At 41.4% G+C, this 15,424-nt stretch overlaps 1 protein-coding gene across 12 annotated transcripts in view; it reads left to right on the forward strand.

The window, feature by feature from the left end:
• LOC110521559 (ELAV-like protein 4) overlaps positions 1 to 14,928 on the forward strand; it is an 83,101-nt gene extending 68,173 nt beyond the window's left edge. For 6 of the 12 annotated variants that reach the window (XM_090231548.1, XM_090231555.1, XM_021599177.3 and 3 more), the window contains 2 exons: positions 145 to 183; positions 10,903 to 14,928. In XM_090231548.1, coding sequence (XP_090087674.1) covers positions 145 to 183; positions 10,903 to 11,230 — 367 coding nt within the window. In that variant the 3' untranslated portion in view covers positions 11,231 to 14,928. The remainder of the gene's footprint in view (positions 1 to 144; positions 184 to 10,902) is intronic. The other 6 variants (XM_090231551.1, XM_021599179.3, XM_090231557.1 and 3 more) reach the window with 1 other exon arrangement.
• Positions 14,929 to 15,424: the final 496 nt, after the last annotated feature.

Genomic DNA, 15,424 nt, shown 5'->3' on the forward strand with positions numbered 1-15,424 from the left:
CCCTGACTGGTGTGGCTCCTCAGTGTAATGGCCCATCTCTGGATGGCTTTCTTCTTTGATTGAGGCAGGGATGTAGCATTAGTTCCATTGAGTGAGTCGACCATCTGCCTGGCATTAACCCCAGAACCCTCCTTCTCTTTACAGGCTGGACAATTTGCTTAATATGGCCTATGGCGTAAAGAGGTAATTAAAACTTCACTGAATGCCAGATGTCCATGTTGACAAAATTATTTATCTCTTGTTTTCTTCATTTTTGGAAGTCACTTGCATTCGATTCAGTTCAAGGTTATTCTGCGCTGATTTTTTTGGTTTTCTTTAGCCTTGTTTAATTTGAATCCACCAACCACTAGTCCAAAAGGAAAACAATGCTCTTTTGTTTTCTAATGTTCAATTTGCTTTGTATGATGATTGCTGACTTTTACGTTTCGATGCTTTGGATAGTTTATGTGTATATTTCTGTTCTCTTGTGTGTAGCTCTTGTTTTCAGGTGTTGTTTTCTACCGGATTCAGGTACTCTAGCCTAACCTCTGTCCAGATCTATATGTTACATTGGGATCAAGCTCAGTTTAGAATCACCTAATTTTAAAGCTGTGAATCAGATTCACAGTATCAAACCAACCAATTCAATAGGATTTTGCCACCATTTTTGTAATAATACTTGTATTAGTATTACAATAGGTTATAACATCAGGCACAAGTAGTGATGGGTGTTGGGGTTAAGGGGTCAGGGGTCAGTAGGGGACAAGGCTAGAGACACCTGGATCCCTGCAGGAAACGCTGTTTCACTGAAGCCAGTTCGACTTCTGATCACCTCCTTTTGCTCATATCTTTTGCTTTTGCTACTGTTGATGTTACATAAAGTGAAGCGGCTCTGAGACATGATATCAGCTGATGACATTTTGTTGCATGTTACAGTAATCAGTGAGTTCCTTTGAAAAGGCTGTGATCCCAGATGTAGCATGAAAAAAAGCAGAATTTTCTTTTTTCCATTTTTAAATGGAATGATTAAAAGGCTTGTTCTGTGATGAGGGCCAATCCCCTGAATTCCTCGGTTTCCATAATAGTGATAAGCATTCATTTCTACTCGGCATAATCAGGGAGCGAAAGCTCAATTTTAACAGTGACAGAATGATGCATGATAAATCATCTTTAACACCTAGCTTTCCGTCAATGTCCCAGGCAGCAACTCATCTGTCTAGCATTCCTTGGGCTACCTAGCACTATTTGTACGGGGGCAGGAAACAATTAATTCAGTTGAAAGGGGGTGCAAATTATCTGACCAAGAAAATTACCACAAAAATAAGAGAAAACATTTATGATATTTACTAATATGCTGCAGTGCCTGCTGGTTCAACAACACAGCACCAAGGCAAAAACTATTGAAAATGTACAAACTGTCAAAGCAGTAGTGTTTGGAATACAGAAATCCAACAAGCCATGCCTTGAGAATAGCCTCTTGCCTGCTAAGCACATGGTTTGAAGTGGTGATTAATGAACAAAGGCAAGTGTAGTAGTAATAGTAGTCAGTGCATTTTAGAAGTGAACAGTACAAGGTGGAGGTGGGAGCTAGGGGAGGGTGGGATCACTGCAGGTCAGCCTCCTTGTTGCTATGCAACTCCTCTATAGAAGATCAACACAGTGTGTTTGTATTTGCCCTGGTAGACACTACTGTAGTCTCCTCGGTGGCTCTGTTAGCCAGCCTGCTTGTCTCTCACCCTCACACACACCTGCATTAACATCCAAATGACCATGAAGGTGTTATTTCTCCCAGACAAAGAAATCTGAATAGAATGAGTTAAAAAAGGCCTTGAAGTGACTAGAAGTTCCCTTTCAGTCTGTCACTCGGTATTACATACTATGTGGAATCAACGATCAATCAAATTCACCTGAAGAAAACAGAAATTACGCCCAACGGGCCAATGGATGTTGAGCCCACCCATGGAAACCCCACCTTCCTGGCTATAATACCAGGGCTCGCATTAATTTCCTCATTTTTTTCCTCTTCAGCTTACAAACTTTTCAAGCACATGAAGACTACGAGATTCGGCTCTGACTTAGGTGTCTGTTAGTGGGGAGAGAGTACTCGTCCCAATAGATGTTGCAAGTCTTGAGTCTTGGTTTTTCTGTTTACTAAAAGCGGACTACTTTCTGCTCTGCTTGTGTAGCTAATGCTTCCTTGCTTGGGTAGGATTTGTGTTTGCTAAAAAACACAAGATTTTCTGCTCTGCTTGTGAACCCAGTGCTTTCTTGCTTGAGTAAGATGGCCGTTGGTGAGAGTACATTCAAAAAGGCTAACCATCCGAGTTTGGACCTGATCTTTCTGTAGGGCATGTGGTTTCACAATGAAAATGAAAGATACTCACGAGTGCTGTCCTGTTTGCCTGGGGTGAAAACACGCTCAGGAGGCTTTGGCTCGGATCAGTTCATGTGACTATTGTCTCCGGCTGGGTTCAACTTCCATTGGCCGTCGAGCTGACTTTGTGAGAAAAATTGGGGCTGCTGGCGAATTGTCTGCTGGTGAAGCGATCTCTGGAATGTGGTTGTCTGAGGTCAGGAGAGAGTAGCAGCGGTGGTCTGAGTTTACTGGGGTGACATTTAAGCCGAGTTAGGCTCATTCCTGATTCTCTGGCAGTGGTCAGAGTCCAGATTCCGGGGATGATATACTATCCCTGGTTGGCTCTGGAGGGTTTTCAGAGTGCAAATCGGATGATATCAGTCCGGGGCAGCTTAAAGCCATTGGATTCGGCGGGGAGAGTGAACCATTGGTGGTTAATGCACCTTTGATGTAGATGTGTCGTAGAGCGGCAAATCATCTGGGGGTGGATTTGCCATCTTCTCCCCCACACCAGAGTTCCTCCAGGTTTGGGGGGAGGTATTTACTTCCTGTCCCTGCAGCGGTGAAGTGTTGCTTACCCCTGTTTAAAGATTTTGCCGATGATTTAAAGGCCACCTGGGATTCCCCTCATTCAGCCAGACTGGTGCTACCAAGTTATTGTGAGTTAAGAAATGTAGAGGGTATGGAGGAGGCGGGTCTCGTTTGAACACCACCAATGGATTGAAAGCTGGCGAGTTACTTAGCTCCAGAGGCTAACAAGGGGGAAAATCCTAGCAGGTGCTTCCGAATTAACAGCGCCAGTTCTCAGCGGATGAGCTGGACAAAGTGTCCCAGGCTGAGGGTGTAGCAGCCCGGTCTTTGAATGTGGTCACAAGGCTTTGCATCCTCCTACTTTTCGTGGCGTCATTACGTCAATGGTCCCCAAAGTTCTAGCGCCTGTCTTGAGGCGCTAGGACCTTGTTCAAAGCAGGCTTTTCGGCTGGTCCCTGTGTAAGAAGTACAGAGTGGTTGGTACAGCCAGTACTTTTTAGTTCCCAAGAGCAATGGAACATGGCGTCCCATCCTGGACAAGGTTTCATGCTCACACTTCGCAGTCGGCGCGTCCCTGCGATTGGTTCACGTCCATAGATCTGAAGTAGAGGTCGACCGATTATGATTTTTTCAACGCTGATACCGATTATTGGAGGACCAAAAAAGGCCGATACCGATTAATTGGCCGATTTTTTAAAGTTTATTTGTAATAATGACAATTACAACAATACTGAATGAACACTTATTTTAACTTAATATAATACATCAATAAAATCACATTTAGCCTCAAATAAATAATGAAACATGTTCAATTTGGTTTAAATAATGCAAAAACAAAGTGTTGGAGAAGAAAGTAAAAGTGCAATATGTGCCATGTAAGAAAGCTAAAGTCTAAATTCCTTTCTCAGAACATGAGAACATATGAAAGCTGGTGGTTCCTTTTAACATGAGTTTTCAATATTCCCAGGTAAGACGTTTTAGGTTGTAGTTATTATAGGAATTATATGACAATTTCTCTCTATAGCATTTGTATATCATATACCTTTGATTATTGGATGTTCTTATAGGCACTTTAGTATTGCCAGTGTAACAGTATAGCTTCCGTCCCTCTCCTCGCCCCTGCCTGGGCTCGAACCAGGAACACATCAACAACAGCCACCCTCGAAGCAGCGTTACCCATGCAGAGCAAGGGGAATAACTACTCCAAGTCTCAGAGCGAGTAACGTTTGAAACGCTATTAGATGGGTTACACCATGGGCTATCACATGGGTTACACCAGCCTAATCTCGGGAGTTGATGGGCTTGAAGCACAGCAAAGAGCTGCTTGGCAAAATGCGGAAGTGCGGTTTGAATGAATGCTTACTAGCCTGCTGGTGCCTACCATCGCTCAGTCAGACTGCTCTATCAAATCATATAATTAATTATAACATAATAACACACAGAAATATGAGCCTTACGTCATTAATATGGTCGAATCCGAAAACTATCACATCGAAAACAAGACGTTTATTCTTTCAGTGAAATACGGAACCGTTCCGTATTTTATCTAACGGGGGCATCCATAAGTCTAAATATTGCTGTTACATTGCACAACCTTCAATGTTTTGTCATAATTACGTAAAATTCTGGCAAATTAGGCGGCCCAAACTGTTGCATATACCCTGACTGTGTGCAATAAACGCAAGAGAAGTGACACAATTTCACCTGGTTAATATTGCCTGCTAACCTGGATTTCTTTTAGCTAAATATGCAGGTTTAAAAATATATACTTCTGTGTATTGATTTTAAGAAAGGCATTGATGTTTATGGTTAGGTACACATTGGAGCAAGGACAGTCCTTTTTCGCGAATATGCACCGCATCAATTATATGCACACGCTAGATAAGCTAGTAATATCATCAACCATGTGTAGTTAACTAGTGATTATGATTGATTGATTGTTTTTTATGAGACAAGTTTAATGCTAGCTAGTAACTTACCTTGGCTTACTGCATTCGCGTAACAGGCAGGCTCCTCGTGGAGTGCAATGAGAGACAGGTGGTTAGAGCGTTGGACTCGTTAACTGTAAGGTTGCAAGATTGAATGCCGGAGCTGACAAGGTAAAAATATGTCGTTCTGCCCCTGAACAAGGTAGTTAACCCACCGTTTCTAGGCCATCATTGAAAATAAGAATGTGTTCTTAACTGACTTGCCTAGTTAAATAAAGATGAAATAAAGGTGTTTTTAAAACATTTTGTAATTAAAAATAGGCCAAATCGTTGTCCAAAAATACAGATTTCCGATTGTTATGAAAACTTGAAATCGGCCCTAATTAATCGGCCATTCTAATCTGAAGGATGCATATTTTCATGTGGCTAAACATCCTCTCCACAGAACGTTTCTGATGTTTAATTTCGAGGGTGTAGTCTAAGAGTTTCTGGTCCTGCCTTTTGTGCTCTCCCTATCACCCCGCACCAATACTCTGAACCCTTGTGGTGCCAGGATACCAGAGTATTGGCCTATCTGGACGATTGGCTGATCGTAGTGGAGTCGAGGGAATAGGTGGAGCTCCACACTGCCACACTGGTTTCCCATATTCAGTCTCTGGGGTTCATAGTGGATAACAAGAAAAGTTTTTGTCCCAACAGAAGAGGATCGCATTCCGGCTCTGTCTGGCACAGTTTCAGCTGGTGCAATCTGTGCCTTTTCGCTTGTGCCTGTGGTTATTGGGTCTGATGTCCTCTGTGATAGCTTTGGTGCCTCTGGGACTTCTGTTTATGTGTCTCTTTCAGAACTGGGTGATTGCTACACGTCTGGACACATCTCGCCACATCGGTTTCTCAAGGTATTCCCGTCGTGCCTAAGGACATTGTGACTACTGTCACCCGTGACTACTGTTTGCAGTGGGTTCTCATCGGCTGGGTAGTGTCCCGCAGGGTGAACATGACAGACGCATCCTTACTGGGATGGGGAGGGCTGTGTGTGGTCGCTACTTGGAAAGCGGGATTTGGTTAACAGCGCAAAGGGCGCTACATATCAATTACCAAGACCTACTGACTGTTTTGCTATTGCTGAGGCATTTCCTTCCGATGTTGGAGGGACAGCATGTGTTGGTAAGGGGGAATCCAGGAAGCCATTTCCTGAAATACATACACATACATACAAACCCACAACAACATGCATACCCAGTTACTAAACCCGTGATAGAGCGTCAGCAACCACATTCGCCGAACCCTTCACATAATGAATCTTTAAGTCGGCAGTTCTGATTCTACATTTGCTTCAAAAACACCAAAGGTTTATGGTCTGGGAAGACCAGTACAGGCAAGGCACTGGAGCCCACATATACCTCAAAGAACTGTAAGGCTAGCAATAAAGCCAGCGTCTCTTGTTCAATAGTGGAGTACCTTGACGGACACGAGTTGAACTTACGGGAGAAGAAACTGACAGGCCGATCCATTCCCTCTTCATCTTCCTGCAAGAGAACCACACCCACCCCCACTATACTAGCATCTATGTCCAATTTATAAGGTTTGTCAAAGTTGGAGTCAGCAAGCACTGGGGCACTACAAAGTAGCGCTTTGTCAGACTCAAAAGCATAGTTACAGTCCTGTGACCACTTATATGGTACTTTGGGACTAAGCTGAGCTACTACATTCTTACAGAATGTACGATAGTACCCTACCATCCCCAGGAATCTGCTCAACTGGCGGCGAGTCGTGGGTGTAGGAGAAGTAACAATTGCTTCCAGTTTGCCAGTTACTGGGCGCACTTTACCTCATCCCACCTGCTTCCCTAAGTAAGTCACAGTAGCCTTCCCAAACTCACACTTGGCCAAATTGAGGGTTAAATAAGCATTCTCCAACCGCTGAAACACACTTTTCAAGGTGGCGAGATGATCAGACCAAGTAGACGAATGAATCACAACATCGTCAAGGTAAGCAGTAGAATTTGGCACATCCGTGAACACAATGTTAACTAGGAGTTGAAAAGTAGCAGGTGCATTACACATTCCAAAGGGCATCACAGTGTATTGTACGAAGTTATCAGGCGTAATGAAAGGCGAGATGTCAGAAGCTCGAGAGGTCAGAGGCACCTGCCAATAACCTTTTAGCAAATCTGACTTACCAACGTAAGCAGCAGAGCCAATTCTATCAATGCAGTCATCTAAGTGAGGTAGAGGAAAATATTCAGTCTTTGTAACTGCATTTACGCGATGATAGTCCATACATAAGCGGGACGTGCCGTCAGGCTTAGGAACAAGAATACATGGGGAACTCCAGGAGCTTTTACTGGGTTTTGTCATGTCATTCTGTAATAAATAAGCTACCTCACTTTTCATTAATTTCCTTTTCTTCACATTAACCCGGTACGGATGCTGACGTATAGGAGCAGCGTTCCCCACATCCACGTCATGTTCCAAGATGGACGTGCGACTTGGAACTTCATGAAACACATTGAGAAAACGATTTATCAATAGGATAACATCATTAGTTTGATCGTTATCCAAATGTTCCATTTGAGAGGGTAACTTTTTCAGCATCCCTGAATTACATAAGCGTTCACACTGCTGAAACGTATGGCGTAACTCCAACCCGTCCTCCTTATCCTGTTCTGTTTACATGACACACACGGGAAGAATCCCTACGGTCTTTATCACATAATTGGTGTCACTGAGTTTATTTTCCACAAGATATGGCGTGCCGACAGAGATGAGAAAAACGTGCCGACAGAGATGAGCCAGGGATTGGCAACAAAACTAAGACTTGATCCCCTGGTTCCAAAGAATGGCCAACAGCCTCTTTGTCATAATGTCATTTCATGCGCTTTTGAGATGAGGAGACAGACTTTTGGGCTAACGCACATGCGGCGTGCAGCCTCTACCGCATTTTACTGACATAATCCAACACATTTTTAGTGACGCTACTGGGTGTAGGAGATAGGATATGCTCCTTAAAAACTTTTTGCGGACTCTGTGGGGTGTGTCCAAACACAAGGTCCGCAGGGCTGAACCCTAAGGACTCTTGTATTGTTTCCCTGATAGCAAATAGGACAAAGGGCACGTCCTCATCCCAATTGGTACTGGTATCCATGCAATACTTGCATAGCATCGCCTTTAGCATCTGATGCCAGCGTTCGAGGGCCCCTTGACTCTCCGGATGATACTGATGGGAAATACACAGTGTCTTTAACACATTTGAGAACAGTTATGACATAAAGTTGGTTCCCTGATCAGTTTTGATTACTTTAGGGAGACCAAACATAGAGAAGAACTTCACTAGTGACATTCACCACAGTCTTAGCCGTTATAGTACTGAGAGGGATAGCCTCTGGGTATCGAGTAGCACTGCACATTATTGTTAGTAAGAACTGGTTAACTGACCTGGTTTTCGGCAACGGGCCTACACAATAGATTATCACTCATTCAAACGGTTCCCCCACCACAGGAATCGGGCAGAGCGGCGCACGAGGAACTGTTTGAATCGCTTTCCCAGTGAGTTGACATACATGACATGTTTTACAAAATTGGATCAAGTCAGACTTCAAACCTGGCCAGAAAAAATGTCGAAGTACTCGGTTATAAGTCTTCGTGATCCCCAAATATCCGGACCACGCCTGGTTATTGGCGAGTGAGAGCATATGCTGTCAGAACGGTGTAGGAACAACCACTTGACACACTTCACTCCAGTCACTAATGGTGTCATGAGCTGCCCATTTATGCATCAAAACTCCTGCTTCCATAAAGTAGGCAGTCTCCTTAGTTTTAGCTTCCTCAGTGTAAATTACCGATGCAAAACACTTGCGAAGACTGGTGTCTCCTTTTTGACATTCAATCACCTTCTCAGGGGTGACAGAGAATGACATGTAATTGGGGCGCGATTTCGCTTCCCTTTGCCTTAGTTTTTACGGGGGTAAAAACTGTCGGCCTTGCAGAAGGAATACTCGGTGCATTGTCTTCTACCTCAACATTCTCAAAAATGGAACTAGACAAATCCACCACATCTCCCAGCTTGTGAGATTGTACCCTCGTTAACACACAAGCAGGGAAAACGTGGAAATGCTTGAACCAATTTATCATCTGCAGTTTTGATTTCTGGGTTGTCTACTACTTCTAACACATGAGTGACGTTACCACCAGCAATATAGTTCCCTAGTAGTAATGTGACTCCTTTTACTGGCAGTGTAGACTCTACACCAACATGAAAACGTCCTGATACCAAGTCTGACACTAAGTGGACCCAGTGTAATGGTACAGGTACGGTTTTTGTCTCTATACCCTGTAGTATGACATGCGAGCCAAAATACGTTTTAGGAGACCAGGGTAAAGCATCATTGACTCTTCACTATTATTCTACAATGTAGAAAATAGTAAAAATAAAGAAAACCCCTGGAATGAGTAGTTGTGTCCAAACTTTTGACTGCTACTGTATTTTGGCATCGCGCCGTCATGGGGTTTGGGATCACTAAAGAGCGTTACTGAATTGAGGAAATTAATGCGGGCCCCTGTATAATAGCCAGGAAGGCGGGGTTTCTGAGGGCGGGCTTGGCATCCATTGGCCAGTTGGGCATGATTTCAGTTTTCAGGTGAGTATGATTTGTTGTTGACTGCCCATGGGTATGTTATACCCCGTTCCCTCCTTCAGGGAACAGTGGTTATATTCATAACTGTATGTTTTAAGACCTCTAGTGAAGGGAAGACTTGCTGTTAAAAATATTCATTTCACACAGGGTGATGGATTTTAAAAATATATGTATTATTTTACGTTTATTTAACTTGGCAGTTAAGAACAAATTCTTATTTACAAGATAATGACCGGCCAAGCCCAGACAACACTGGGCCAATTGTGCGCCACCCTATGGGACACCCAATCACAGCCAGTTGTGATACAGCCTGGAATTGAACTAGGGTGTCTGTAGTGACACCTCAAGCACTGAGATGCAGTGCCTTAGACCGCTGCACCACTCAGGAGCCCAGTAGATAGAGTGACTGTAATGAGACACAAACAATAACCAAACAGAATATTGTGATGGTAAAGATGTTAAAGTTCATGTAGTACTGATTCTTGCCAATACAAGACTATGATCACTGTCATCCTCATCCACCCCAAAACATATGACTGCAGTGTTGGTGGATGGAATACACTTTGTTCGTATTGCTACTGGTACTGGGCTGTAAAGGGCTTCCATTTTCCATTTGGTTTTCTCCTTCCTGAATAAGGAGGAGGCTTCTCTGAGACAGCTGCAGTAAAGCGGAAATCTCAATTAAAGCAGACCCAATAATGCTTATAGTCATTCCTACAGAATTAACCTTTTATACAATTGAACTTTTATTTAAAGTGGCAATTTCCTTTAAGCACAAAGGCAGTAAGTGAAGTCAACTGAGCATTCAAATCTCTGTATTGCAAAAAGGGAGAAGATTACAGGGCGAATAAGAGCAGATTTACTTGGTTGCATACTCAATATCTGATGAATTTAAAAATGTTTTAATTCAGCAAGTTCCTGCAATTTAGTTCCCAATAGAGGCACTCAGGGAGACAGAAGGAGAAAAGCTTCCCTTGTGCCTCTCTCCCTCGTATGCTGCTGCTGGAGACATTTCCCAGCAGGCCCCCGCAGAGCAGTCAGCCTTGAGAAGAAGCCGCTCAGTCAATAGCGAGGAGCGATAGAGGGGAGATAGTCTAGCAGGAGGATACTGTACACAGACAGACATACCCACAGTGCATTGTGCACTGGGTAACACTGGTAATAATACATGTTGGATGGATAGGAAGGCTAGAGCTGTTGGTTGGCACTGTATGTACTGAGGGCTGGTTGGAGGTAGTTATAAAGACTTAACACCAATACAGTAGATGCTTGGGATTGCAGAGTTTGGTTTCACTTTGGACACTTGGAGGGGAACTTGAGTGTATAGGGAAATGGCTTGTCCTACAAGCTCAGAGCTTGCAAATCCATGCACACGCAGTGGGTTTCCTATTTCTCTCAATTTGACATTTGTTTCACTTAACATTGTGCTCTTTATCTCCCTACCTATCTCTCTCCCTGTCTATCTTGTGGTGCAGGTTTTCTCCTATCACCATTGACAGCATGACTAGCCTGGTGGGCATGAACATCCCTGGCCACACAGGCACTGGCTGGTGCATCTTTGTCTACAACCTGTCTCCAGATTCTGACGAGAGCGTCCTGTGGCAGCTGTTCGGGCCCTTCGGAGCGGTCAACAACGTCAAGGTCATCCGCGACTTCAACACCAACAAATGCAAGGGCTTCGGCTTCGTCACCATGACGAACTACGACGAGGCGGCTATGGCCATCGCCAGTCTCAATGGGTACCGGTTGGGCGACCGCGTCTTGCAAGTCTCATTCAAGACCAACAAGACCCACAAGTCCTGAACCCCTCCTCACTCCAAATCCCCTGTCACCACCATCACCCTTATAGTCGCCCAACACAGCAACTCTCCAACAGGAACACAGCAAACAAACAAACAAAAAAGAACTAGAAACGGCTTATAATATAGCTTTGGACCTATAAGCCAATGTTGCCTAAGTATTACAAAATGAAAGATAAAAATATCCATAATTTGGGAATCCCTGTGATAATACAGGATTCCTGTTGTATATCCTTTCTGTTCTTGTGATTGTTAAATGATTTTCTCTTCTATGTAAACAGTAGCAAAACCAGTCCCCTTATTTCAAAGAAGAGAATATCCTTTTTAGATTGAACTTTCTTGTTCTTGATTCAGGATTTCTTTCTTTTTTAAATCCGGATCCACTGTCGTTAGAATTATGCCTCCCTGACAGAAGAAGGGAGGGGGCTCTTTTTTAAATTGGTGACCATTCATTCATTTTTTGTGTATATTAAAAACCCCTATAAATTCTAAGGGATTACACAATCCTGTTTTCTCTGATGCAGAAAAAAATGATTTAAAAAAAATGTTTTGTATTGCAAACAAAACATGTCTTTCCTCACTGGGGTTTGGGAGATTGGGAGAGGGAGGGGATGGGTTAGCTTTCCTGGTGACACGTTAAGTGATTTAAAAAACACAATTGCCAAAGAGAAAATCTCTTTGCTTGAAAATGCATTTAGAAAAATAAAAAATAAAGAGAAGAAAATCTATTTTTATAATATGATAATTAAAATAAGAATTATTGAAGAATTTTTACAAGAATCTGGATTTGAAAAAATAGAAAAATATTTTGACTGGCTAATTAGAGGGTGGGGGGAGGGATGTGCGCCACCTTGTCTTGTTCGTTCTGCAGTGGTACTTTTTAGGATCAAAGGTTGTTTGTTTTTAGGAGAAATTGATTGGCGATGATTTTGTAGATGGAAGGTTTTGTCAAGGGATGCAAATTGAGGCAGGTGATCTTCGTAATTTTTCATAGTGCGTAATTATTCAACAGCGATACCCAAAAGGGAAGGGAAAGAGGTCTTTCAAGGCCTAACCATCCTCACAGTCCGGAGCCCAAAGCAAGAAGCATTGTCCACTTGTTTTATTTTTGTCAGTCTATGGGATATCAGTAATGACTATATACACATCTATCCATTTAGAAAACCTACATTATCTATTGATTTCTTTGCTATCATTTTGTGGAATTTGAAAAGAACGTCCTTTAGCGATCAACAGTAGGTGCTATATTACATGATTTACGTATCTTAAATATCCAAGTTTGTTGTTCTATGTGTTGTTTAGAGGAAAAAAATACTTTGATGCTGACATTGAATTGAGCTGCTGTTCTTTTTATTTTTATTGTTGGCCCCCATCTGGTTAGATTATTCCTTGCTGAAAAACCAGATGACGGACTTTGGGCCATGTAAGAATCACCTAAAACAGTTTTCTTTGGCTTGCTGACTTTTAGGTTACTTGCTGAGTGTGAAGCATTGTCAAAATTCTATAATAATTAGCTAGTTATGTTAGTCTAGATATTTGTTTCCTCAAAGGATCTATTACAACGGTGTCTTTATTTGTTGTGTACAAATAGATAATATATAGTCTACATTTGTTTTACAATATCTATATCTATATGAGTTGTCACTGTTTTTTGTTTTAGCTTGTCTTTTTCATATGACAACTTTATGAAGTGATGGTTCAGTTATTTAGAAAACTCGTGAGGAATCCTGTTTAATATGTTGTCATGTCGCTTGTGGGGAAAAAAAAAGTTTTGGATTACATTTTTGTTAACTACCGCGGCAAAATAAATTTAACAAAAGCTTATAAAATAACGTATTTATTAATTATTTATTGATTGTTTCATTGCTTCAACTATTTATTTATTTCTATTAATGATTTATTTATTTTGGTATTTATTTGTTCGGTCTGTGTATTTACGTGATTCTGGTACAGGGAGGGAGGACGTTTCTGAGCAAAAGGGAACCAAGCGACTAGGGGAGAGGCTCTTCCGTTAGTCCACTGCACTGAGAACTTTTAGTACGTTTGTGCTTTGTACCGATATATCAAAATTACAATATAAAAAATCCAAAAGTTGAAAACTAAAAAAAATGTCAAGAGGGTTGGTGACGCTCTTCCCTTATTACTAGAAACAGTTACTCGCTATGCATAACCTAGTTGATAGTTAAATTTGCTATTGCTTTTTTCTTGTCTTGTTAAACAAAATCTTTAAATCTTTTTCAATACAGTTTAGTCTTAATAGAATGTTATAACAGTTGTTCTGGTTCAATATAACCTGTGATCAGTTTGTGTCGTTTTAAAGCCACTCCGCACCCTCCCTCCACACTACCGCTTTGTGATGAAACTTTATGCAAAAATGTGGGTCTGAAGTATAGTTTTCAGTTTTCAAACATTTTATAACATCCAATTTTGGAAACTCGGGCACATGAATTTGATGAGCAAATAAATGTCCATTTTATTTGAGGGTCATTCATTGCACTTGAGTAATCAGTCAATTCACCTAAGAGTCAAACTTATTTTTAGAGAATCATCATGTTTGAAAGTTACATAAGAACATCTCTTTAAAGAGATCTTGAACATTGCACACTAACTGTACTTATGGCAGTTGTTGCAATTTAAAAAGACTGAAGGTATTTCATGGATTGTACCCATTCTATATTTTATATACTATAATATTATATATATTTTGAAAGGTAAAGGTCGGGAATGGTTCCAGAAGTACTGAATTGGATTTTGTTGAACCAGAAAACATGAGGTGTAGGGACATTATAAACACTTTGACATGCATATACATACTCTCTCATAACCACGTCTTAGGCAGCCCATCTGACATCATCCAACCACTATACGGTTCTGACCTCAGAACACCAACGGACCCCTTTTCATGCTCCAGAGCTGTTGGGAGCTTGAATTATGCAACAACCCCAGTAGAATGTCGTTCTGATGTGTGAACATATTTCCTATGTCTTTTAAACTCTTATGATGTGTGCCTGTGTTCTGTCTAGACCCTCTTGTGCGTCTGTGTTCATGCGTGTGAGTGTGTTTGTGAAAACGTTTGTGTGTGTGTGTGTGTGTGTGTGTGTGTGTGTGTGTGTGAGTGTGTGTGTGTGTGTGTGAGTGTGTGTGTGTGTGTGTGTGTGTGTGTGTGTGTGTGTGTGTGTGTGTGTTTGTAAGGGTGTTTGAAACATGGGGCTGTGTCACCTCGGTCTATGTCCAACCCCTATGGCTCACACCATCCCCTGTAGCGCCTTATAGTGGCAGCCTGCCAATAGGAAATCAACAGCCAGTAGTGTAGGAGGGAAGGTAAAGAGAGGAACAAGGCTCTTGTCATTTTTTATTTTCTCCTAAAATGTGTTTGTTTACTATCTGAAAATCTATTAACTATCTTTAAAGACAAAAAATAAGAAAAAAGTTCACAGGGCCTTACTGGTCCCTCTTACTTATGCTATCACTTATCGATTATTGATTATTGTTATTATTATTATTATTGCTGTTATTCTTAGTATTCTTAATCCAATTACTGCGATGAATGACTTCATGTTATCCTTGCTAGTTTAGGTAATTTCTGAAACTGGAAACAAAATAAAAATCTTGCTGTAAATGTTTTTTTTTTTCTCATAAAACTGTTGTGTTTGAATTATTTGTACTTTTGAATGTTGGGACAATAAAATGAGGTGTTGAAGAGCTTTGTTGTTTCTTCTCGTAAATGGCGTTATTACATTATCAATTGCACACTCACCTTTTAGAAGCAGAATAATGTACGATTAGAAGCTAGCTCCTGCAGATCCAGAGTGATGTATCAGTAAAGCTTCACATAACTCCTGCCTTGGATATACAAAATATCTATTTCAATATAGATTTCATAGAGAATTATTCACGGCTCAATATAAAATGTCACTATCATAATTCATGACTGCTTCGTCTCTTTCTCAAATACTCGAAACCCTGGCATTTTGAATACCATGAAATACAGTATATTGATATAGTAATAAAATAAATTGATTAATTCAATGTCTGAGACAGTTATATAATAACCAGTCAGGTTGCACGTGGAGAAGTGCACTTGTGAGATAATAGTGCCCCCTGCATACCTGCTAAAGTATTTTAACATCAGAGATGATTACAATTGTAAATGAGTACTGGTTCTCAACTTGCCTACCTGGTTAAATAAAGGTGAAAT

This window comes from Oncorhynchus mykiss, chromosome 4 (genome assembly GCF_057628025.1).
Source record: "Oncorhynchus mykiss isolate SJ-2025 chromosome 4, ASM5762802v1, whole genome shotgun sequence".
NCBI lineage: Eukaryota > Metazoa > Chordata > Actinopteri > Salmoniformes > Salmonidae > Oncorhynchus > Oncorhynchus mykiss.